Source organism: Eumetopias jubatus, unplaced genomic scaffold (genome assembly GCF_037043125.1).
Source record: "Eumetopias jubatus isolate StellerSeaLion01/CBP00866 unplaced genomic scaffold, mEumJub1_p1.0 scaffold_14, whole genome shotgun sequence".
NCBI lineage: Eukaryota > Metazoa > Chordata > Mammalia > Carnivora > Otariidae > Eumetopias > Eumetopias jubatus.
The window spans coordinates 4,733,060-4,758,405 of NW_028274820.1; the positions used below are offsets into that span (position 1 = coordinate 4,733,060).

Sequence of the window (25,346 nt, forward strand, 5' to 3'; positions counted from 1 at the left end):
TGCTGATTTTTACCACAAAAATTCACTCTCTGACACTGATTAATTTCATGACCCTCTGGGGGAAGAGAATGTTATCACTCAAAGAAGTTCTCAGGCATCTGTACTTCTGGTAAAAATGTGATGAGATGTCACTAAACAACTTCATTAAGTCACTCAGATAAGTTACTTGCTCCGTAAGCGATGGAACGATGTCCTTCACCGAAGCCGTACCTTCAGATACGAATCACTCAGCTGTTTAGAATAAGCCGGGAAAACTCCGCACAAAGCTGGAGCCACCGGTTCGACACTCTCACGGGGCAAAGGGTGTGTTTCTCCCAACACAAACCACCCCTCACGACTGTTTTTTTACCAAGCACACAGATAAAGAGGTCCACACGTGCTCTCATTACTGACAAGGCCCTAAAACTAAATGCCAGTCAGTAGACTCTGGTTTAAAATATTAACAAGCAGGGGCGCCTGGGGGGCTCAGTCGGTTAAGCGTCTGCCTTTGGCTCAGGTCGTGATCCCAGGGTCCTGCTCAGCCGGGAGCCTGCTTCTTCCTCTCCTTCTATGCTCACACGCGCGCTCTCTCTCTCTCTCCCACCCCCCACCATCTCAAATAAATACAATAAAATATTAACAAACAAACCAAATGCTGTTGCTTTAAAATTCATGTAACACAATAAAATAGGTAGAACACCTGAGAAGCTTGAGTCTAAGACAGGCAACCCCGAACTCCTCACAAGACTGAAACCCCCGCAAGCCTGGGAGGTCCCCACAGGCGGCACAGAGGCTGCTGTCGCTGGGTGCACTGGGTTCACGGGCTCCAGGAGTGCGTGACATTCCCAGCAACTCCTGATCAGGGTCCACCTGCCAGGCTGCAGACTCAACAGTTTTCCCCCAGGCTCAGGCTGGTCGGGCTGGGAGCAGGTGCAGGGCAGGTGCCACCCAGCCAGGCTGGTATGGAACCAGGGTGAGAACAATGTCAGTCCCGTGCTACTTCTGTGGGGGCACAGTCGGGGCAGGGGTGGGGGTGGGGAGCACCATAGCTCCGCCCCTTTATGGTGAGAGCCTAGGGGACCAACCTGGGGGCAGCAGAGTCAGGACCCCAGATCTAGGGGGCGGAAAGGCAGAGCCTGGCAGAAAGGACCGGTGGGCTGTCAGCGGCCCCTGGCCACTCTGATTTCAAATCCAGGCAGGGACGGTCACTTCCGCCTGGTTACGTCTTCTGGTGGTGGGGGGGGGGAGCCAGGACGCTACGCTCCATTCTCCAAGGGCTCAGGCCACCATAACGCAGTACCACCCATGGGAGGCTCATAGAGCAGGTACTCCTCACAGCTCCGGAGGCCGCGAGCCCAAGATCAGGGTTCCCACTCTACCACCTCATCTACCCCATCCCCGCGGGGGTGGGGCTGCCAGGTGAACTCTCGGGGGACACACACACACACACAGCCCGCAACATCGCTCCAGCTGTGCAGACTCGGGTCAGCTCAGGCAAGGACAGGCCATGGCCGGGTCGGCGCGAGAGGACTTCCACAGCCTGACCAGGTGCATCTGCACCCCACGGATGCCCTGGAGGGAGGATGTGGGGCGGCCACTGAGGGTTCCCGATCCTTCCCGGTGGCCGGCCTGCAGCTCACACGTCCACAGAGGAGCCGCGCTGGACAGGCGACAGAACGACACCCCCACAAGCCTGCGACCTCAGCAGTGCACCTGCCGCCCTCTGCGGGCTGTCCCGCCACGTGGGTGTCCTCCCCGGGGTGGGGGGAGGGAGGTGGCACGCCGTGCTGAGCAGGATGCCCATGCACCCCACCGCATCACAGCAGCAGCTCCCCAGAGCCGGGGTGCGCGGACACCACGGCGAGCAGCCAGCGAGGGTCACTGCAGGAGGTCACCCAGGGAGCTGGAAGGAAGGCTGCTGGCCTGTCCGCGAGGGGGGGGTCTGGGAAGAACGCAGTGGGATGTGCAGTGTCTCAGGCGGGAACGGCGTCCCTGTGCATGGCTGCTCAAGCCTCCCTCCGCTCCTGCCTCCCCTTCGGACTCGCGGACAGAAAGAGGCTTCTTCTGACGGCCTCGCTGTCCCGAGCGAACGGCCTTCCCAAGGGGTAAGAGGCTTTCTTCTTTTCCCAGCTGACCGCGTGCTGTCCAGTGAACGAGGTGGCGTCAGGGGCCTACATGGAGCATGGTTTACCACCTCGGGAGAACCTGCCTGGACGCGGACCCAGCTGCCCCCTCGGACTTGGCGCGAAGGGAGAAAGCAGAGTGGGCAAGCGGGGCGAAGGGGCCCAAACTCCTGTGGCCATCGGCAGCCACGCCATCACAGGCTGGGGGGGCGGCCCCCGGCAGTGGCAACAATGACACACGGCTCCCGAGATTGGAGGTCAGAGCCTGGTGTGGATGACTGGCGACCCTCGGAGGCGGGTAAAACCCGACGAGGACCATGGACTCTCCACCTCACACCAGCGTGAGGTGTCCTTCCTGCGCCCCACGGGAGCCCGCGGGCTAGTGGGGAAACGAAGCAACAGCAAGACAGACACCACGGCAGACGCTCTGCTCCCAAGAAAAATAGCACGCAAAATTCCTGAGTTTCCGGATTCTGCTTACAGACTTGGACAGTCCGTGGGGGTGGAGGCCCACTTTCCTGCCAAGTGCGGCGAGAACCAGATAAAATTTTCCTGGTCTTATTTTAGGGTGGGTAAGGCTGTAAACAAGCTCGGCAACCAATCCACAGACAGCCTGTCTAGACCCTTATTTGAAGCAGAAGGTCACCAGGGAGGCAGACATCCCAGATGTCCTGGAAGCATGTGACAAAGAGCTGTAGCCCAGCCAGCACTGGCTCCGGGACAGGGACACTTACCTCACCTTCTAAGTGTTGATGGCGGGACCAGGCAGCCTGCCCTGGAGGCATGAAGTCAGAAAGGGAGCAGGCCTGCTCAGGGGCCAGCAAGGCGAGAGGACATGCTTCCCTCCTCAAGCACAGACAGGCATGGCGTGGGGTCGGAGGTTTGTAGAGGAAAGGGAACGGTGGGTGTCCCCACAGGTGGGGACAGCAAAGTGCAGACGAAATAAAAGAGAGGGGTTCCAGTAGAAAAGGCAAAGAAAGTTCTGAAATGCACCTACTGACAATAAAGACCATCAAGATCCCAGGAAACACTAGTTTAATGGCTAAAATCAGAGGCTCTGGATCCTACCGTCAGGTACAACAGGCCCACTGCTCACTCTGGGGTCCTGCCCCCCCCATGCTCACTCTGGGGTCCCGTCTCCCCCCCATGCTCACTCTGGGGCCCCCCATCTCCCCCCCATGCTCACTCTGGGGTCCCCCATCTCCCCCCCATGCTCACTCTAGGGCCCTGTCCCCTGCCATGCTCACTCTGGGGTCCCGTCTCCCCGCCATGCTCACTCTGGGGTCCCGTCCCCCCCATGCTCACTCTGGGGTCCCGCCCAACCCCACCACTTACAGCTGGGCTTCAGTTTCCCAACTGGGAAATGGAGATAAAATCTGTACCTAACCCTTAGGGGTGTTTTGAGGAATAAATGAACAAACAAATACATAAAACATGGAATCTTCGTAGAACGGCGCCTGGCCTCTAGAGATCATTCCGTGAACGTCAGAAGATGTTCCTGTCATCATTACTATATTTATGCCACCACCGCCCACACCACGGCATGACTGAGGCTCCCTCCCCAGCCTGCAACCCACTGTGGGCCAGGCCAAGCAAACCTGGAGGGACAGAGCCACCAGTCTATTTCTCTGACAAGCTGATTAATGACGATTTGACCTTGGGTTAAGTGACCGATGCTCTCCGCGTCCCAGTTTACTCCCGGAGGACAATGGCTCTATAATACCCAGTGCACAGTCTTACTTTTAAGGTAGAAACTCTTAGTTTAAAAAGGTGGCTGTCGTCTTCTGGGTCAAGTTTTTCTGCCTTGCACAGATCCTATTCCAGACCAGGACTATCTAAGGGAAACTCTTCCACTATGTGGAAGTTCGGGTGCCTGAGAAATACCTCACTTACCCAGAGATCCCGGCCAGGGAAGACAATGTGGTGGGGGGAATTCTGTCAGGGAACTAACATTCATCTTTAAGGACCAAACTGTTACTTTTTATTACTGTTATGAGAGTCTTTCTAAAACACATAGACACATCTCTGACTTAACAAATGGAATTCTGGCCAATAAATCAAAAAGTGTCATAAAGACAAGGGACAGTAGCAAGAGGAAAAGAAGGAAGAAAAAAGATCCCACACACTTCCCTTCCCTTCCTTCCAAAGGAATGAGCCAGCGCATCCAGCCTGACCCCACAGCCAGGCGGCCTGGAGCTCGAACCAGGGGCGCGTGCTCACCTGCTTCGCAGCTGCCTGGCTTGCAGGTAAGGAGCCCCGCGTCAGCACCGGCGGGCTCCCGGGGCCGCAGAGCTCAGGGAAAGGGTTGGGGATGGCCGGCAGAGACGAGGTTCTGAGCTGCTGGTCTTCTTCCTGCAGGCGTCTGGGAAGAGAGACACAACCGCTCGTTAAAAGTTTGCTGTCACCTCCCGACGCGATCCAGCAATCCCACGTCTGGAGATGTGCCCCAAAAAACTAAAGAGGGGCTCAAAGAGATAACCCGGATCCCGGGGTCACAGCAGGCTGCATCGCAAAAGTCCAACCCAAGTGCGCATGGATGCGTGAACAGACACACAAACGTGGTCCAGCCACACAAGGGGACATGATTCGGCCACCCGGGGAAGGGAATTCTGACACGTGCTACAGCTGGGATGAACCCTGAGCACACGGTGCTGGGTGACAGATCTTGTGAGATTCCACCTCTCTGAGGCACCTGGGGTTGCTGAGCTCCTAGCTAGGACAATGGTCACTGCCAGGGACTGGGGCGAGGGGAGTGGGGAGCTTCTGGGTCATGGGTAGAGGTTTTCTGCAAGCTGAGCCAGTCCTAGAGATACATACAGGACACCATAAGTATATGCAACACTAGGCACTCGTTCACTTCGAAACAGCGGAGATGGTCAATTTTATGTCATGTGTATGATACAGGGACGAAAAGTCTTGTTTTTTTTTTTCAAAGCTCCCATTCTCAGATTCAAAAGGGTCCAGATTCCCTCACTCATTAAACATCCGGGGGCGAGAAGCACCCCGAGCGCGCTTACATGGCAAACGATGCTCCGCGCAAGGCCCGTACCAGGTGTTCTCTCCAAACACGGATGTGTGAAGAGGTTTTGTAAGAGCATTTTCAGGAGACTCACTATCCCCAGTGCCCTTGAAGTGATCACTTCTCCAAACACATAAAAGCAGAAGAGGCTTCGTGTGCCCTCATCTGCATCGTGGAACGAATGCTTGTTTCTACAACAAGGTGGTTGATCGCTGAGTGCGCTGGAGCTAAGTGCTCCGTGTCGCTACCTCCCCAGAGCACAAAAGCCCGTGTTTGCGTGTCCTCAGAAACACCCCGCGGCACCCACTTCGCGGCGCTGAAGGCCAACAGAGAGTGTGCACCACGCTGCCCACTTCTGGGGCATTTCCTGCCAAGAATACAAAATCCACTTGTCCTACAACTAAACCAAACACACCCAGTGAGATGAATCAGATGCAATTACAAAAACAGCAAAAGAATCAAGTTCAAAGTCAAAGCAGAGACAACTGCAAAGCGCCCACCCCTCTGTTTCCTGTCCCCAGGGCTCTGCTGGTGGCCTCCTATCTACACTGCTAGGCTCTCCTGGGGGCGGAGGGCACTGCTGCCCAGTGTCCGGACGCCCACGCAGAGGAAGGGAGCACAGCCTGAGTGACTGCTCAGCATTCCTGGTGTCTCTGGACACTATGCCTCAGAAAGCCCTTGCATTGACTGGACCTTCCAAGAATTTCTGAACTCCTTTGACAGTTCAACTAAATTAATGATTAATCGCTTTCTTGGGAGTTTTGCCACTAGAGAAATGTTCTGTGATCACCTTACAGGTTCTCTGTTTACCGACTGATCCTGACGCCGGACAGGCCCGTCCGGCCATTTCCCTGGGGACCAGGACGCGCCCACGTACAGCGCGCCCGCTCCCACGGCAGGAAGGAGGTCCGTGCTGGGGTGCAGAACGGCTCTTCTCTAGTGGCTCGATAAAAATACCAGAATGTGGATGTGTGCGGTTAAGAAACGCCACTCTTCCCACACGAGCTTCTGTCATGGCCAAGTGTCTGGCCGACAGGCGGTCCCTTGTCCCAGAGAGCCAGAGAGGCAGAGATGTGGCCAGGCCCGCTGTGACTATAGTCCAGCCCCAAGACGACGCCTAGCCAGCGACTAACCTGAAGCACTAGTGTTTTATGATCTACAAGATGCCAACATTCTGATGCCCTAGATGGTAGCAGAAGCTTCTCTTAATAGGCTGTTGTGAAAAATATTAAAAACCATGTTGTTTAGGGCAGTGAGACTATCCTATGTGATAGTATCAGCATGCATTCGTGTCATTACGCGTTTGTCCACACCCACAGGACGTAGGACACCGACAGTGGGCTTTGGGTGCCGACATGGCCTTGCGGGCTTGTCAAACGTTGTACCAAACGTACCACCTGGTGGGGGATGTGGATAGTGCAGGAGGCCGAGCGTGTGCGCACGGGGAGTATGGGAAATATTCTAAATTTCTCTGAAGCGTGCTATGAACCTAAAACTCGTCTTTCAAAGAGTAAGTCCTTATTAAAAAAAAACAAAAACAAAAACAACCCAGATGTTATGCTCGGTGAACATGGATTCCCTTCTGCTGAAACAGCCAGAACAGGTAAATCCGCAGCAAGAGAAATGCAGGTGGGTGGTTGCCAGGGCCGTGTGAAGGGGAAGCGTGGACACACTGTGGAATGGGTAGGGGCTTTCCTCTGGAGGGGTGGGAACCTTCTGGCACTAGGTAGAGGTGGTGGGAACACAACCCCAAAAGAGTACTAAAAATGCCTGAATCGTACGCTGGAAGTGGTTAATTGTATGTTACGTGAGTTTCAAGTCAGTAAATTATTCTTAAAAGGAAAAAAAAAAGAGTCCCGCGTCGGCTTTATAGCAGTTCACAAATACCGTCCGAGGCAAAACTAAGGGACATTACACGGAGCTGGAGACAGTTCCTGTTCTGGAGGCTGCGTCCCTCCACTGCTACAAACCGAGACGTGGAAAGGGGGTGAAGGTGCAGGAACATCGGGGGTCGGGGATGGGGAGGAGAATGGCAGGCCTGTGCTCTACCGTGTGCCCGGCTGGAACACACCCACCGCCCTCCGCTGTCCCTGCAGTCCACTCCTTCAAGATCAGGATCGGACCCAATGGTAGCCTCTTCCAGGAAGCCCTCTCTGCCTTCCCCAGCTTCTACCCTGCACCTGTCTCCATCGGCGCTCCACACCCCACTCCGTGGGTCTCCCACACAGCACCGGGCCCAGTGAGTCTTGAGCTCCTCAGGGCATCTCAGGCTGGGTTTGCATCCGGACTACCCACTCACCAGATGTGAGCCAGTCACTACCCCCAGGGCCTCAGTTTTGTCACCTGGGCATTGAGGGCCACCACACCACCCACCTCGAGGGCCATGGTGGCCATCGTACCAGCTAACAAATGAGGACTCAACAGAGACTATACAGAGGAAGTGCTCAGCACACAAGGGACGTGCTCAACATAAGGCCTCCCTTACAAAATAAATCTCTGTGTGTCCCGTATCGGTCACCCCATTTTTTAAGTGCACTTGAAGCTAAGAAACAATGCTACTCACACGAGAGAAGTGAGAAGAGACGAGGCCTGAGGCGCAGCGTGCACTCTGCAGCAGGGAGTGTCTGGTGCACGCCCGCCCCATGCACCCCCCGTGGGACTTAGTACAGGCAGCCCCACAACGGAGGGCTGAATTTGGCCCGAACTTGAGGCTCAAGGACTCCGGGCAACGCACTGGCCCGGGCCTTCTTGTCCATCCTCTGCCCTGACTCAGCTCTGGGCACGGTCGCCGTGCGGGCTGTGTCCCCGTCTTCCCAAGGGGTCTCCCACACAAGGCTTCCCTGGACGTGTGACTGACAGACCCCAGGCCCAGAGAAGCGCCCGGGAGAAAAGAGGGTCTCCTTCCAGATGGAGCTCCGCAGGGGCCAAGAACACAGGGGTGATGCTCCAGAAAGCAGAGTTGGGGGAAACACTAGGAGGGGGGAGGCAGGGAAAGGCCAGGAGCCCAGAGGCAGGCGACCACCCCTGCAGACGGCTCTGTGCTTATTCTGCCTCCTGGGACAAAGCCGGCTACCTTGGGCAAGAGGGTTACCTGCCTGCAGAACACTGGGGGTGTCAGACCAGAAAGAGCCTTATAGAAGTTTCTGGAAGCAAAAAGGACCCCCCCCACCCCGACCCCAAGGAAAGGAAGTGGGATTCCCCAGAAGATGCAGTGCTAAGGAAGAACAGCCACGGGAACCCCAGGCTGACTGAGGCCCAGGATGGAGGGCACCACCAGCCTCACACTAGAAAGCCCAGGAAGGCAGGGAGGCAGGGAGGCCTCGGTCCCTCACCCCCTCCCATCCCTCCATCCTCATCTGAAAACCTTCAGGGCCCACAGGGACCGGGCGGTGGGCCACAGCGAGCGTCTCAGCTCAATTTCACAAACCTCTCCCCGCAGGAGGCCCACGATGCCTGCAGCTCCCCTGTCTGCCCACTTCCCAGGCACTCGAGACGTGCTCCACACTCCGTCCCTCCCCCCAAGAATTCAGGTGCTCACGACTCCCGTCCGCCCCCCTCTTTATCGGGGTCAGGACACCACCGTCTCTAGGCTGAAACAGCCTCCAGGTCGGCCGTGCCCTATCCCGCCACCCCCCGGACACCAGGCTGCCAGAACGATCTGCCAAAACCCAAACCCAATCTCCCGGCTCAGCTCTTCAGATCCTCTCCCCTAGAACGGCTCACGAAGGCCTTCGGGATGTGGCCCTGACCTGTCGGGGTCATCTTTTCTTTACACCCTCCCGCCGAGGTGTGATCAACATGTAACGTGTACGACCCAGCACCAGTCTCTCTTGCCCGACACACCCACAACCTGCCAACGCCCCGCCCCCGCTCTCTGTTGTGATCCTTGAGGCTCCTCCCCCTCAGCAAGGTTCTCGGTCTACACCGCAGTACTGGGACTTGAGCACTCTGTGCTGCCGGAGATCCCCAGGATGTGCTCACCTTGTAGAACCAACACTAGGGACGCTCTGTCCCCTATTTCCCGGCCCCCTTCCCTTGGCCCCTGGCCTCCACCACTCCCACTCTCTGCTTCTCAGAGTCTGACCACCTTAGATGCGTCCCCGACGTGCAATCACGTGGCATCTGACCTTCTGTGGCAGGCTTGGTTACTTACCATGCTGTCCGTGTCACCCATCAGCGGATGAATGGAAAAACGCAGTAGGTACAATGGAATATTGTTCCGCCATAAAGACGGAGGAAATCTGGCCACTTTCGACAACAGGGATGTTTCCACTCACAAAATCTCCCTCTCCCCGCAGCTCCAACTCACCCCTCGACACCCAAATCAGAGATGTGCCACCTGCAAGGAATCCCACCCCCCCCTCCGCTTCCAGAAGCCCCTCCCGCCAGCCCTGGAATTTCCAGTGAATCCCCTGGGGGATGCCCCTCCTCCAGGCCCCCAGAACCCACTCCGCGCAGTAAGGCCCTGGAGCCCTCAACAGACCGCCTTGGGTCACTGCTTCATTACTTCCAGCGCATTCTCTCACGAGGACTTCCTTCCCCCCCCCGGCACCAAACAGGTGCTCAATGGACGTTGTCAGAGCTGACCCAGACACCACGTCCAAGCCCGTGGGGCCGAGCTGGACCGAGCTGAGAGCAATGCTGTCTCTCCACCCTCAGACTCGAGCCCCTCCAGGGCCGGGGTCCCACCTGACGGCGAGGATGTGCACAGGCTGCGAACGCTGCGCCTGCAGGGATCTTGCTCCCGAGGGTGGCGGCTGGCTGCGGGCGTGCTGGCCGTTCTGCAGCAGGGGCACCGTCTCCGACTGCATGCTACAGGCTGGGTACAAACTCTCCAGCGACGCGTTCACGTCGTTCACCAGGGCTTCCAGGTCTACGTCATCCTCTGGGCGTGCGTGGCAAGAGTGGGAAAACAGAACAGAGCAGAACTTTAGCGGCAGCGAGGCGGGAGGGGCGGGAGAAGCACATGGGCCTCTTGGGGATCAGGTCCCCAAACTCACAACAGTTCACACGACCCGGTGAAGGAGGGGAAGCATACCTGAGAGTATACATCCCATAAGGAACCGTACGCTGTACATGTATCAGTATTTGTTGATGTTGCACAGGCAACTCGGTAACTTCGGTCCAGCTGCATTTCCACGGTCGGCACAGACAGGACACAGCTTTGGAGCCCCTGCCTAGCTCTTGGACCCCTCGGCGTGGAGGGGCCACACATGGCCCGGGCCACACAGCATGATGATGCCACTGCGCTGGCCTCAGTTGGCCAGACCACAACGGGTGGACGTCGAGCCCTAACTAGATGAATCGGGACTTCTCCCTTCCCAGAAATTCTAGAAGTGAACGAGGGAGCGGCACCTGACACGGACAGAGGCCTCAGCCTGCTCAGGGCTCCGGGAGGGCCAAGCCACGCGGAAGGGCTCACAGGGGGAGGCTGATGGAACGTGCACCTGCTGACCTCCAGGTGCCCTCCTCTGCTTTCGACTGGCCTGAGAGCAGGGGAGGCCTGACACAGACGCAGAGACAAAAGCACAGAGGATGTCAGGGGGAAGGGACAGAAAACAGAGGAGATGTGCCCTAGAGACTCTGATGGGAACTTGGACGTTATCAGCTTGGCCAGGATGCAGATATTTGGTCAAACAGGATTCTAGATGTTTCTGTGAAAGTTTTTTTTTTTTTTTTTAAGATTTATTTATTTTGAGAGAGAGTGAGCGAGCACACAGTGGGGAGAGGTAGGGAGAGTCTTAAGCAGACTCCTGCTGAGCACAGAGCTGGATGTGGGGCTTGATCTTGAGGCCCTGAGATCATGAGCTGAGTGGAAACCGCAGTCAGATGCTTAACTGCCTGTACCACCCAGGCGCCCCTCTGTGAAGTATTTTTTAGATGAGGGCGCCTGGGTGGCTCAGTCGTTAAGCATCTGCCTTCGGCTCAGGTCATGATCCCAGGGTCCTGGGATCGAGCCCCACATCGGGCTCCCTGCTCCACGGGAAGCCTGCTTCTCCCTCTGCCACTTCCCCTGCTTGTGTTCCTGCTCTCGCTATCTCTCTCTCTGTCAAATAAAAAATCTTAAAAAAAAAAAAAAAGAGAGTAACATTTAAATCAATAGACTCTGAGTAAGACAGATTGCCCTCCATAATGTGGGTGGGCCTTGTCCGATCAGTTGAAGGCATTTAAGAAAAAAAAAAAAAAAAAAAAAAAGGCTATACAGTCCCCAAGGAGGGAAGAATTCTGCCTCCAGACTTGAACTGCAACTCTTTCCTGGGTCCCCAGCCTGCTGGCTACCCTGCAGATTTTGGACTTGCATCTCCACAGTCACATGAACAAGTTCCTTAAAATACCCCCCTCCGTATACCTGTAAATGCACATCCCATTGGCTCTGTTTCTCTGGAGAACCCTGACTATACACCACGGGGGTTATAAGCCACCACACTCGGAGCTGTGGGGTGGCTGGGGCACGGGGCAGAGACAGAGCCTGGGGCTCCGAGCAGCCCGGCTCGGCTCGGCTCGCAACCCTCCTATGGCCAGGCCGTGGTCTGGCCGGGAGCTCCGTAAGGCACAGTCCCTACAATCGCATGCTGAAGCTACTCTGAGTTCGTTTCTCTTATTTGTAACCCACTACAACTCAACAGCACTGCCCACTTCTGTGGACTTTCAGCTCTGTCACTTTTCACAACGTGGCAACCGTGAACGAGACCCACCCTACCGGAGCGCTTTGCAAGTGAAGTCACCCACAGGCCCACCTGCTCCTGTAAGTGACACCCACTCCGCACGACGGGCTCGGGGCCCAAGACAGAGCGACCCTCGCCAAGCCAGGGCCCCAAGCCCCTACGGGCAGGAAGGCGGAGCAGAGAAGTCACCTGCCAAGAACTTGCCCACCCCAGCCCTGCTCCTGCTACGGGCTCCACAGCCAGGACACAAGGCTCAGCTTTCTACTTCTTGGCCCACAAGCCCGACACGGGGTTCGCAATGGAGCTGCCCGCAGCGGGGTGACAGGAGGAGGCTGGTCATTACCCCGCTCTGTAACAGAGCCTGGCAGACGGTAAGCACGGGGTAGATGTTACTCAGTACATCCACCGCAATGATACCTACAACACAATATAAACCGGGGACCACTAACTGGTTTAACAGCTGAGGAACAGACCCGTGGGGGTCGAGCACCTTGCCCACGATCACATACAAGTGCAAAATAGCAAACCTCGAATCTGAAAACAATCTTTGCAGCCACCAGTTTGACCTCACCTCTAGGTGTGTGCTCGATGCACGAGCTCACAGTCGTTTCTGCCACTCGCCCTCCCTGCCTCTCCCACTCCCCACACACACGGCCTGGATGCCTTTGCTTCGGCTTCCCCGTCTCATGAGGCAAAAGAGCCCAAGAAGACAGAGCAAAGCAAAACAGCGACAAAAACCTGCCTGAGGAAGGATGCCTGGCACGGATGCCAAAGGGGCAGACGGTCTGGGGGCGCAGGTAGCCCCACGGCTACAGCAAGGGAGGGCGTGCGGTCAGCTGGGGGTGGGGTGGGGGTGGAGAAGAGCTGTGGGACGATGGAGGCAGGAGCAGAAAAGCCATGGCCCCCCGGCTTCCTGACCCTCCAGGCAATGGTGCCAGGGCCAGGGTCTGAGGGAGGCCTGGACACGGGACGCTCTACCCAGTAGGCTTCAGATGGATCCCACTGGGTCCTGAGGACGGACCGACAAGAGAGGAGCTGATGCTTCTGAAATGGCAGGAACCCAGACCAGCGAGAGTTGTCCGAGCGGAGTAGACGGGGGCGGGAAGCGTGGACACGGACCCGCCTCCCGACTTGAAACCTGTGAGCAGGGTCCTGCATGTCTCCGGGCCTGTGTCGGAGGAGGAAAGATGTTGCCTTAGATTGGGTTCTAAAGAGTCAAACATTAATCCCGTGGCCAGAGAGTAAAAGGACCAAAGTGCTGAATCAGTAATTCATAATTACCACGTGATCGATAATTAATCTATCACAAGGGACAACGCCAGAGTCAGCAGGCAGAAGTCTCGCTCAGAGTTTGGGGGCAGGGAGGTGAGTGGGCCAAGAGGGGCTCACGGAAAATCCGGACCCCCGGAGGGAGAGGTACACACACACCACTGTCCTCTCGTCTCCTGTCCTTATCTGCAAACTGAGGAAGCAACACTCAGCAGGAACACTCACAAGTCGGGGGCTTCAGGGAAGTTCTAGAATGTGGCCCACACTCCTACTTAGCTGCCACATAACAGCTGCCTGATTTGAGCTCTGCAACACAGTTAAGTCTATGCTGCCCGAACTCACCCCATGAACAGCCCGGTATTTCTCCCTTGGTGGACCATCTAAGTCAGTGTCGGGTGAAGGCCAGAGCTCACGGTAGTTCCCGTGTCGGCCTCGGGTCACGCCCCGCTGGGGCGGGGTGCCACGGCAGGCCGGCCGAGGGGTGCCACAGGCCCGGTGGCGTTTCACCAACGGCCGCTCACACGTCCTCAAAACCAGGAGAAAACCCAGCAGAAGACACTGGCCACCGCCTGACACACGGGCTCGCTCGCTGAGAGATTTCTTCTGAGAACATGCCACGTGTTGACCCACCAGGCGGGTTTTCACTGGAGTTACCTTGTCCCTGCCCACAGAGGCGGCCGCGGTGCCTTCCGCCCTGCCCTTCTGCTCCTTCTCAGGGCCGGCCAGGTCACTGCCACCTGGGTCACCCCTGTCGGCAGTCAGGCCACTATGCTTTCGGGAACACGAAGTAACTCTGACATTACCGAGAGTCAGTATGACGGTGAAGTATAAAGACCCCAGACGATAAATGCAATGTGCATCCTCAACATGCTTCCACCCCCTTCTGAAAGGAACGGATCAGTCAGGATTTTCCTTAAACTCTGTTAAACTCTAGTAAGGACTAATAATGAAATCTTCCAAGCAGGGGTCTTAAAGGACTGATTCCAAGGAAGACACTTATCCATCACGGTCTTTTTTTTTTTTTTTTTTTTAAGATTTTATTTATTGATTTGTCAGAGAGAGAGAGCATGAGCAGGGGGAGAGGCAGAGGCAGAGGGAGAAGCAGGCTCCCCGCAGAGCAGGGAGCCCGATGCCGGGCTCGATCCCAGGACCCTGGGATCATGACCTGAGCCGAAGTGAGACGCTTAATCTACTAAGCCACCCACGCGTCCCTCTCCGTCACATTCTTTTAAAACATACTACACTGGGGCGCTGGGTGCCTCAGTCAGTCAAGCATCCTACTCTTGATTTGGGCTCAGGTCATGATCTCGGGGCCCTGGGATCGAGCCCCACATCGGGCTCCTGGCTCAGCGGGAGTCTGCTTCTCCCCTCTCTCTGCCTCGCTCTCAAATAAATACATGAAATCTTAAAAAAAAAAAAAAAAAAAAAAGTACTGCACTATGATATTACGGAAGTCACCAAGACATTACCGAGGTGACTGTCCGTTCTTACAGAAATGCTTGGAATGGCTTGCATCCTGTGCATCCCGCTGGGCATGGACGGCTCCGCGCCTTCCCTGTGTGGGTCACCACCCGCCCGTGAGAGCCCTTCTGCGGAGAAGCAAACACGCCGGGCACGAACGAGGCAGATGCTTCTGGAAATGGGTGCTAAGACGAAGTGTCTACTCAGTACAGACTTGATGCCAAAATATCTCCCGTGAGACTGTACCCCTGGAAGGTACATGGAGGGGGAAGGGAAAACAATTTTACGTACCCAATTTCACGTCACACGGGTTCATGAGGACACATCTACAGCACAGATTTAGGTCAAACAACACAGCTGTAAATCCAGTTATTAATAGTCATTTGGCTTCCTCAAATAACCCAAGTCCCAAACTGGATGCTGACTTTTGTCCCAAATATTTGGGTAGCTCATCTGATCTCAAACTCACATGTGCCCCTGGCCTCACTGCCGTGGGCAAACAGAAGCTGCTTCACTTCTAAAATAGATCTAAACTCAGTGAAACAAGCTCGCGTTTGGCTCCTCAATGATTCGGGGTGAATGTCTTCCATAAGCCAAGCCAGGAGGAGGCCAGGCGCTCACCGGCGGACCGCAGGCGCGGAGGAAAGCATGAGTTAGAGGTGAGGCTCCCACTTCTAGCCCCGCCTGGCCCCCCTCACTGCACCCTGCTGGGCCCTCCGCGCCACGCGGCATCCTCTCGAACAATAGAAAAGAGGACACTGACTCTGCCTCAGGGAAACGCTACTTGCCCGACGTGCTCAGGGTACACGTATGGACCGTCCGTTCTTCCCAGACCCACATGAGCACCTGTTACCACGCACCGTCTGCCTGTCTCCTCCCATCTTCATACAGAAGGGACGCTCCTAACGGGACGGGGCCCGTCCTTGCTTAAGATGCTAAAACGCCAGACAGTAATAGATTATTAAGAGCAGGAGGGAAAAAAAAAAAGGGGGAAAGGTCAAGGGCACTGGTGAAGTTGGGACAGAATAGGAAATTGTTATCTTGGCCTTCTTTATGATCCTGGCACAATGCCTAAGATGCTTATAACTTCCTAAACTCTAAGAGCAACGCAAGCATCTTTTGTTCAATATTTGGTCTTTTTTGGTTCCTGAAATAGCTCTGGAGCTTTCATAAACGTGAAAGGATCATCTGTGATATAACATTCTGTTATTCATTACAAGCCCCTTTCTTTTTTCTTTTAAGATTTTATTTATTTGATAGAGGAAGAGAGCGAGAGCACATCTGCACACAAGCAGGGGGAGTGGCAGAGGGAGAGGGAGAAGCAGAGCTTCTCTGCTCTGAGCAGAGAGCCCGAAGTGGGACTCAATGCCAGGACCTTGAGATCATGACCCGAGCCAAAGGCAGACACTTCACTGACTGAGCCACCCAGGCGCCCCTACGAGTCCCTTTCAACCACACCTGAGTTTACATTAATCAGGTGCTTTGGGGGAAACCACCAGATAACCGCGGGATGGGGGCTGGTACCAGGGGGACCCACAGCAGGACTAAAGGGTTGGGAGGCTCAGCCCCACTTCCTGACCTCGGGGAAGAGGAGACAGGGGCTGGAGGTCGAGTTAATCACCAGTGGCCAATGATGTAAGCCCTCATGCCTATGTAGTGAAGCACCTATATAAAAAACGCTAACCCCCAGGGTTTGGAGAGCCCCTGGGTAGGTCAACACATAGAGGCACTGGGAAGGTGGTGTGCCCGGCATGGAAGCCCCGAACGCCGTCCCCATATCTTGCTCCATGCCTCTCTGCCACCTGACTGTCACTGAGCTGCATCCTTTATAATAAATGAGTACTCTAACCAGTAAACTCTTTGCTTGAGTTCTGCGGACTGCTCCGGTAACGGAACCAAGCAGTTGAAACGGCATCGTAGGACACACCCAGCTGGTGTCAGAGAATGCTTGATGTGGGAAGAAAGCCCGCACATCTGGGGTACAGAAGTGCTGGGTCAGCGCAGAGAGGAAAAGGGAAGCTCTCTTTACATACAGTGCTATAGCCAAAAAGTCCCGAACACACGCGGAAAGGCCAACGCTCTTACACCTCTCTATCTGGACAGAAACAGAAGGTCCAGCCTGCAACGGTGTTTTCAACCTAAACCATGCTCACCTGGCAAGCTATGTTTGTCGACCTCTAAGCCATTTAAACCTCGTGCAGACAGAACTCAACATTCGACTGACATACCTTCTGCACACCAATTAATCTTCTCCTTTCACAGAATCCAGCCACAAGGATTTAATTTTTAATCGGTACTGGTAGGCTTAAGTAAGCAGAAGAAGAAAATCAGGTGTTACACTGGAGTTAGAGTATGCCCCTACTCGTATTCTTGATAGTTACAGATATTCAGAAAACCGAACAGCAGATCACCTGACCACCACTCCCAAGTACAAAGGCAACTTTCTTTTTTTTTTTTAAAGATTTTATTTATTTGAGAGAGAGAGAGAATGAGAGACAGAGAGCACGAGAGGGAAGAGGGTCAGAGGGAGAAGCAGACCCCCCCGCTGAGCAGGGAGCCCGATGCGGGACTCGATCCCGGGACTCCAGGATCATGACCTGAGCCGAAGGCAGTCGCTTAACCGACGGAGCCACCCAGGCGCCCCACAAAGGCAACTTTCAAATCCTGTCATCTGAAAAAATACATCCAACAAAGCTTTATCGTAGTGGTTACTACAGGCAGGCAGGATTTGAAACAGGAAATAAAATCCCTGGAAGGATCCGTCTGGCATATACATATAAATACATACACAACTTCGGCCAGATGCTCACATCTCCTGACCTTTCCGCGCGTCTACAAGAGAAACTTCGTTTTCCAACCTTTGTGGGAAATGGCGCTCTCCACTCCACCCACCTCCCCCAGACTGACTGGGTCAGTGTCTATGAATTGAGAAAGTATGCATCCAACAAGCTGATTATTTCAACAACTGGAAGAATCTGTGTGCGTGCGTGCGTGTGTGTTGCATTACAACCATGTATGTGCCCTCGAAAAGGAGCCCTGCCTACGCTTTTTGCGGCTGCTGGGCTCTGGTCAGCACTTAGCAGGTCTATGCAGATTCCCAAGCCCGCAAACCCAATCCCAGGCCCAAAGCATGTTCCTTCCCTGAATGCACCTGGGTTAGCCATGGATGGAGAAAAATCAGTATCACAGGAAAGAGTTGCTGAAATCCTAAGTCCCTCGCAGGAAGGAGGGAGGATTCCTACCATCCCGAAACCGTGACACCAGAAACTAGTCCGTGACCGAATGACTGCCAGATTTATTAGCCCCCGTCCTTCCTGTGTGTACACACCACAGGCCAGGAAGGACTCGAAAGACTGTCTGGGTGGCTAATGTATTCAAGTTCACGGGCTCTTTCGAACCTTGAAGACAAACACTGGAAATACGTTATGCATTCGCAGCCCGCCTCACCGCACCCTGCTCCCTGTCCTTCCCAGTATACGAGCTGCAGCTCTGAACCCAGTGAATCACTGTGCGCTGGTCTTCCTGCTCCTGAGCACAGTCCTCAGGCCCCCCGAGCACAGTGGTGTCAGGGAAGATCCTAAACGACCTGTAGACTCTGCAGCCTGGGTCACAGAGCTCGAGCCCGCACACACAACTTCTCCTCGCTATGCCATGGAAAGCTGAAGAACTCCAAAGGGTCTCGGAAATTAAGAGGCGGCAACTTCGCATCCCACGGCTAGGCAGAGCGAGGCCCAAAGCAGTGGTAATTCAGTGTGAATGCCACATGGTGGCTGGGTGGCCTGACGTCTGAGCTGTGTGTCCACATGCAAATTAGTGGTTATCACCACGAAGGACTGCAATTATCAAGTGCTTATCACATGCCCCTCCATTTCACATCACTGACTTTAATCTGTAAGGTAATGACAGGTACAGTAACACCGACTTAGCAGTGAGACAAAAAAGCTGATGTTCAATGGGGTCAAGGTCCCCCAGCTGCTGGTGAAAATGCCCAATGAGAACACAGATCCCCTTTCTTTCAGGAGGGTCAAAGTGCTTCTGTGACAAGGGTACCCTCGGCCATGCCAGCCTGCCATGATGGTCATGTGTCTGGCAGTCCTCCAGCCCAGGCCACCCCCCACGGCGCCGGCACGCCCGCTCACACGCAGCTTCCTCCACGACCGGGGCCGGGAAGACGGTGTGGACGCCACTCTGGCTGGTCAGCACAGGGGCGGGATCCCGGGGGCCGATGCCGAACGGGGCCCAGGGCGGCCAGCAGGGACAGGCGTCTGGCTGGGGAGAGGAGTCAAGGGAGGGTCGCTTCCAGAAGAGAAATATTCCACAGACAAGACAGGTGTCTGGAGCTAGTCAGGGGATGAAACAGGAACTGGGACATCTCTAGGCCACGGAGGCTGGGGGGCAGTGCGGGACCCCTGGGGCTGGCTTCCCGCGTGACTCACCGGGTAACCCCAGGAAGACCGGCCTGGGAAGGCCCAGTACCAGGCTGCTCATTTCCTAAGTCGCACTAACCACGGACCCCACGTCCTAACAGACGGTAGGTCCCGGTACAAACACGTATGCTTATCCACCAATCCTGTGGACCACGCGATGGGGGGCCGTTCCCACCCACCGGCATTCATCTTGTGATAAGGTGTGCATCTTACCACGGCTCGTGCAAAGCTCAACCGTAAGTGGACAGAACCTACAGAAACACAATGAGCCCACGATTCCTTCCAGCTGCGCCAACAGCTCTTCCCAAACCTCCCCAGAGCAGCTCGTGGCCAGGGCTAGGAGGGGCCCAGGATGCTGCCGGTAACGGCGGTCAGTGAGGGAGGCTGGGCCCTGTCTCCCTGTCCTGACCGATCCCTCTTCCTCACCACCAGGGCCAGGGACTCCTGGAACACTGCAATCTTCGGGGGGGTGGGGAGGGAGGACCCCAAAGTCCAGGGCAGATCCCTGAACCGAGGGCAGATAGATAGCCCGGCGGCCAGAAGGCACTGCTTCTACCACCAAAGCAAACAAGCAAAAGAAGTTAAGATAATGATTAATCGCTATCACTGGACTTTGATTCCAGTGAGATTCGGTAGTTTAATCCATGTTTTAGAGAAGTGTCAAATGATTCTATTCCTCCCCTCCGCAACGCCGCCCAAAACGGGGGAAGCCACTCATTTCGTTCCGTGACTCTGTTCGCAGAAATTCTAGAACTGGACCCGGATGACCGGCGAAGACCGCCTAGAAAGAGAAAATCTACAAACTTTCCTTCTGTCTTTGACTGTGGCCTGCCTCACGGTTGCAAGGAAGCGCCCAGAAAGCACCCAAGACTGTGGTGTTCCGTGCGTGGGAATATACAACACAGGAAAAGAATTTTCCACTGGGAAGAAGTTAGAGTCCGCCCTGCAAGGACCAAGGACCTCAGCTACACATTACAGAGAAAAGCACACACTCAGTAGTACAATCTCTATTTGTACTATCAGAAGACAACTGGGGGGCGGGAAAGGGAGAACAGAAACACGCCCACAAAATATAACTCAAAAAAGACAGAATTAGCTGCATCTTTCTCTTTCGCAATTTACCGTGTCTCTTCTCCAGACTTCTGGTCCGGACCCCTAATTCTTCCATCACATCGTAAAGCAGGGAGACACTGGGTGCAAGAGACTATGTGAACAGCCGGTCATTCTGGAAGGTTCTCACTTGCCATCAATCCTAAAAATACCAGTCCAAGAACACTGCACTTGAAGAAGAAAAATCCAGGTCACAGTCCCAAAGTCCACCCATCGCTAGCACTGCCCTTTCAAAAAAGGCAAATTTTTAAACACAAGTTAGACACCGGGGAGTCTCTATTACCCCGTTCAACATTAACGCTCTGTTTCCGTGAATTTAACTCTGCAAGTGTAAAATCCATTCATTCGACAAACATGTACCGAGCACCAACTACGTATCTGTCATCATTCCAGGTACTGGAAATACAGATGTTAACAAAAGAGACAGGAGTCCCCGCCACCTGAATGTAACCACGTCTCTCCAACCCGCTTTGAGAAAGGACTTCTCTGAGAAGCCAAGTAGCAGGGGAGGAGATGACATTTTACCACCTCTGGCAGAATGAGTCCCTCCACAGGAGATGCTGAACCTGCTCCCAGGCAGTTGCAAGTGAGGGAGGGACCAGCAGAGGAGACATCGTGAAGAAAGCAAGTGCAAGCTCCTTACGGAAAGGGGCGACCTCCAGCCAAGAGGAGGGAACCCCGCCCAGGACTGAACATCTTGCAAGAGAGGACAGGGACAGGCGTGGGTGACAGCAGCATGGGGCACGGTCTGTGTCGTCGGACGAAGGGAACCTTGGCACAGCTGATGGAGTGGCCAAACCAGAAAAGCGTCCCAGAGGCCAGACACGCTCCTCGCGTGGTTCTGCTCACTCTTGGCAGAAGAGGAGAATTTTAAAACGAGATCCCTGTTTAAAGGCAAGACAGTCATCTAGAGGGCATTCAGCTCTAAGAAGCGCCCAATTTCCAAGGCCTCGGGATGGGGAAAGTCATTCCAGGAGAACGTACCGGGCGATTCCAAGAAATGGCACAGCTCCCGGAACTGAAATGCCCAGGAGAGAGGGGCTGGCCTTCCAGGATGTGGGGGGAAACGGGCTTTCGCCGGGAAGACAGGACGCTCCACATGAAGCAGGCGGGCTCTGCGAATCTGGAGGCATCCCCCTTGAACCCGATAAGCGAGGAGCGGGGGCACCCGGGTGGCTCTGATTTGTGAAAACAGCCTCCTGAGACTCACCCAGATTCATTCTGAATCCAGTTCTTTAGAGTTGGGTCAGGGAAGGAATGGAGGGAGGTCCTAACCGAGGGCTTATTATTCTTATTGATAACTATTTTTCAATTGAGAGAAACGAAGGGGTATGTGCTGATGAATGCCCCAGGAGAAAAAGGAATGCTCGCAGGCTGGGCACGTGAAGGAGGGGAGGCCATGGGTCTCATTTCTATTCTCTCTGTTGATGATGATGATGATGATGATGATGATGTTGATGAACAACAGCTCCCACTTCCTGAGCACCCAGAAAGCGCCAAGTCCTGGGCCAGGTACCTCCACAGCCCAAGCTGTTTCTCCTCCTCTTGCTGAACCAGACAAGGAGGTATTTTCACAGATTTCAGCTGGAGATACTGAGGCAGAGCCTCTCAGCTCCCCAGACGTGGGGTGCAGAGTCCGATCCAGGTCTGTCCACCTCCGAAGTTGGACATGTTGCCTCCTTCTAACATTTTAACTTCCTTTTGTTTTGTTTTCTCACTAAACTTGAGTTTCTAGAAGACTGGAACTTCATGTTCTTTCACTTTTGCTTCACTAACTTCGCACCTGGCACATAATAGATGCTTAGTAAACTGGAACTGAATACCTAAACAATGGAGTTAGCAGCCTGCATAAATCCAGCTGTCGAATTTTCTAGAAAGTCAGCCAGGCAGCCTTCCCAAACCCTCTGGTGGCTGTTCCTTGGAAAAAGGCCCACCAGGCAGGTGACACACAGGCCACCAGGTGGATAAATGCCAGACTAATTCCAACAAGGGAGGACACGTGTCTAGGCATGGGGACCGTGCAGGAAGCGTTACCCAGCAGGCCAGAGCCGTGCTTGTGTGAGCCTGCCTGACCCTGTCAGGCTTACCAGGTCATCCCTGAGGTCACAGGATGCAATTTTGTCCCCAACTGGGAGGTATCCTTGGGGTATCCCCACCATGAGAAATCTCTCTCCCTCTGAAAGCACACTCTTCCTCCATGCCAGAGTCTCTCTGGCTTCCCTGGCCCACCGTGGATGCAGCTGAACCTCCCAGGAGAAGACACGGCTTCATACATCCTAAGTCCCCCCTCGCTCCACATGGCATTGCCCACAGAAACACTGGAATGGGAGGGGTGGGGCCTGGTGGGCAGCTGGACTCTGCACTGGGAAGAGCTCCATTTCCAGAGGGAAGATGAGAAGTAGGGTACGTTTCTCAAGTCACAGACCCCCTGCTCGCATCTCCAAGGAGCACTTAGCCCTTGACAGAGCCTGATTCGGTATTCCCTTTAAAACAAACCTTCCTTGTCCGCTATGGCCACTGCCCTGCATGCTGGTCAAAGAGTAATTCAGAGAGACAGAGTGTGCAGGGGGCGGGGGGGGGGGTGGGCGTGGGGAGTGGTACAAGAACATTCGCTGGGATTGCTCACACAATCCTTGCACCATATCCATGGGCTGCAGGCTATCACGCCCATTCCATAGATTAGAAAACCGAGGCTCAGAGAAGTGAAAATACACACCCGGAGTCTCACAGCTACTGGTGGACCCTCGGCTCCTACCCTGGTGAGCCTAAAACTCCAACATTCTTTTTAGTTTTTTTTTTTTCCCCCCGAAGATTAAAAGCGAAAACGTGATCCCTGGTCTCAAGGAGCCTAGAAAGAAATGGGAAAGACAGACACGTACTTGACAAACTATAAAACAAAACAAAGTGTGAGAAGTTTTCAGGAGGGAAAAAAAGAAAAAAAAATGCAAGAGAAGATCCAAGGGGAAGCAACTTATTCAACGGGCAGTGGGGGGCATCCAGGAAGGAGGCGACAGCGTGGGGGTCAGTGCGCATCACCTGCAGCAACGCAAGGACCCCAAGGTGTCTGGACAAACAGAATGGTGTGCCCAGGCTGTGTTCAGAATAAAAACAGCAGCTTCACAGAGAATGGGCAGAGGGCACAGTCAGTGGGGAACATGATTCGGTGTCCGGCATTATTTTTATAAAATACACCCACAGCGATGGAAGGACCATCAGCCTGTGTGCCCATCTCCTCCGGTCCATGCTCCCACCCCCAGGAAAGGTCAGGACTGTTTAGTAAAGTCTCTCCCGGTCAGAACCAAATGCAGAATTGGCGGATGTCGCTTACCACTCCCTGGCATGTTCCGTGGGAAGCAGTGGACGGTGCCGGGAGCCACCGGGCGGGCTTCTAGCTGCCCCGCCAGTGCCCAACTATTTAACCCACTGAAATGTCAGCTCGTCGGAGGATCCCAGAGAGGTTTAGCCAGATGTGTGCGTACAGTGCCCGCCCGCAGGTGAGAACCAGGAGTCTGGAGAACCTGCTCAGAGATGGGAGCAATTCACGGCGGGGCGTATCTAACATCAGCTGTGGCAAGAGAAGCAACAGTGGCAAACTTGTTAACTGACTTCTGAAGGCAGCAGGGACGGTGGCTTGCTTTCCTTATGAAAACCTCCAGCCTGGGATCTGCCTTCGGGGATAGGGTTTAGTATCGTAAAAGAAAAATAACTCATTCTAAAAAATATTCACCTGCAAGGGCCGGTTAACTGAGGGTTAAAAAAAAAAAGTTAATAAATCGTAATATAATGGGGAAAAGCATATTAGACTTTAGGAGAGAGCGTATTCTGGTTCTCTACCTAAGGGAGACCTAAGGATACTCTTTCATCACTGATCTTAATACTGTATTAAATCGAAGTTGTACCCACCGCTTCCAAAAAGGGATTGATACCTCTTTGGATGGACGCAAAGGTCTGTGTGTTCTATGACCAATAAATTAAAACCTCGCTGTGCACTGCTGTGTCCCCCCCCCCCCCCCCCCCCGCCGCTGTGTTCCTGGAGGAACACAGGACTCACAGGGATAAAGCCCTCTACGAGCGGTGAGCTTCCTGACAGCGAAGGAAACGTGAAACATTAATGGGGTCCAACGATTTGCAAAAAGGAAACAGGCCAGCATGGCATGAGCTGTCTGAGCATCCGGGAAGTGAGCCGTAAGAGCTGAGACCCGGGGATCAGAGAGGGTGACGTGGAGTGTTTCCGTGCAAACGGGGAACCGGGAACGGGGAGGTCCGAGGTTCGCCTGACTCTGGGAAAGATGGAGCGAGCAGGTGCCCCAATGGCTTTCTGTTCTGTCTTCCTCATGGAGACAGATACTCTTCCGAGTGCAAAGGATGGAGTGCGCACGGGTCCAGGATAGGGGAGGCGGCTGCAGGGGGTCCAACCTATTTGGCTGCTTCCGAGGACAAGGAAAACTCAGCCCCTACCTCTAAAATCTCATTTTGCCGCACTGAAAACTCGGACGAGTCGGAAGGACAGGAAAGCACAAGCACCCTGAAGGATGGAGCGTTAACTCCAGAGGCAAAGGGGTTCAGAGCCCACCGACTGGGGCCAAACTGGGCTCTGCCACTCCGCAGGGGCTGATCTGGGTGACTCTTCTGACCCCTGGGCCTCAGTTTCCTCCCCTGCAAATACAGGATACCGAGAGTGCCCACCGCATAGCACAGTTGGTTCGATTCACTGGTTAACAGGGGAAGAACCTGTTTTTGTAACGGGGAAGTCACCTAAACACGTAAGAAACAGAGGGCAGAGGCAAGAAACCAGGGCCTCCCTTCCTGAAGGTCTGTGATACTGTCATCTGAACAGATACTGCAGCAGCAGCACTAATCACGCGGGCAAACACGATACTTGGACGTGGCCTGAATGCATTTCGTCTTCCAAAAGGCAGAAAGATGTCACTCTGTGGGAGAACGATTATGGATGGTTTTCCTCCTAGTTTTTTGCCATCTCAGCCCTAAGCCAAGGTGTTTTAGGCATGGCGGGAGGGTGAAGGAAATCAAAACCATACTCAACGTCAGCTTCAATATCCAACCAGAGGCCAGTATTCGTTACTATTCAGGATTCTGTTGAACACATCAGAAAAAGGGCTTTCTCTTTAGGGGACAGCATCGTTTCCCTGTGAGGGCAGGATGCTAAGGAAAAAAAAGTTACTTTGATGTGTGCGCGCACGTGCATGTGTAAAGCGGATAAAAGGTCGATGTGTAAAGCGGGTAAAACGTTCTCATGGATAATACAGTAAAAGATGGACATCCAATGACCTAT

At 54.4% G+C, this 25,346-nt stretch overlaps 1 protein-coding gene across 1 annotated transcript in view; it reads right to left on the minus strand.

Moving 5' to 3' along the window:
* The window catches only part of GRB10 (growth factor receptor bound protein 10), a 171,694-nt gene that overhangs the window by 54,583 nt on the left and 91,765 nt on the right, over window positions 1-25,346 (minus strand). Inside the window, exons 5-6 of the mRNA XM_088018287.1 lie at window positions 9,811-10,006; window positions 4,323-4,464 (exon numbers count right to left, since the gene is read on the minus strand). Coding sequence (XP_087874413.1) covers window positions 4,323-4,464; window positions 9,811-10,006 — 338 coding nt within the window. The remainder of the gene's footprint in view (window positions 1-4,322; window positions 4,465-9,810; window positions 10,007-25,346) is intronic.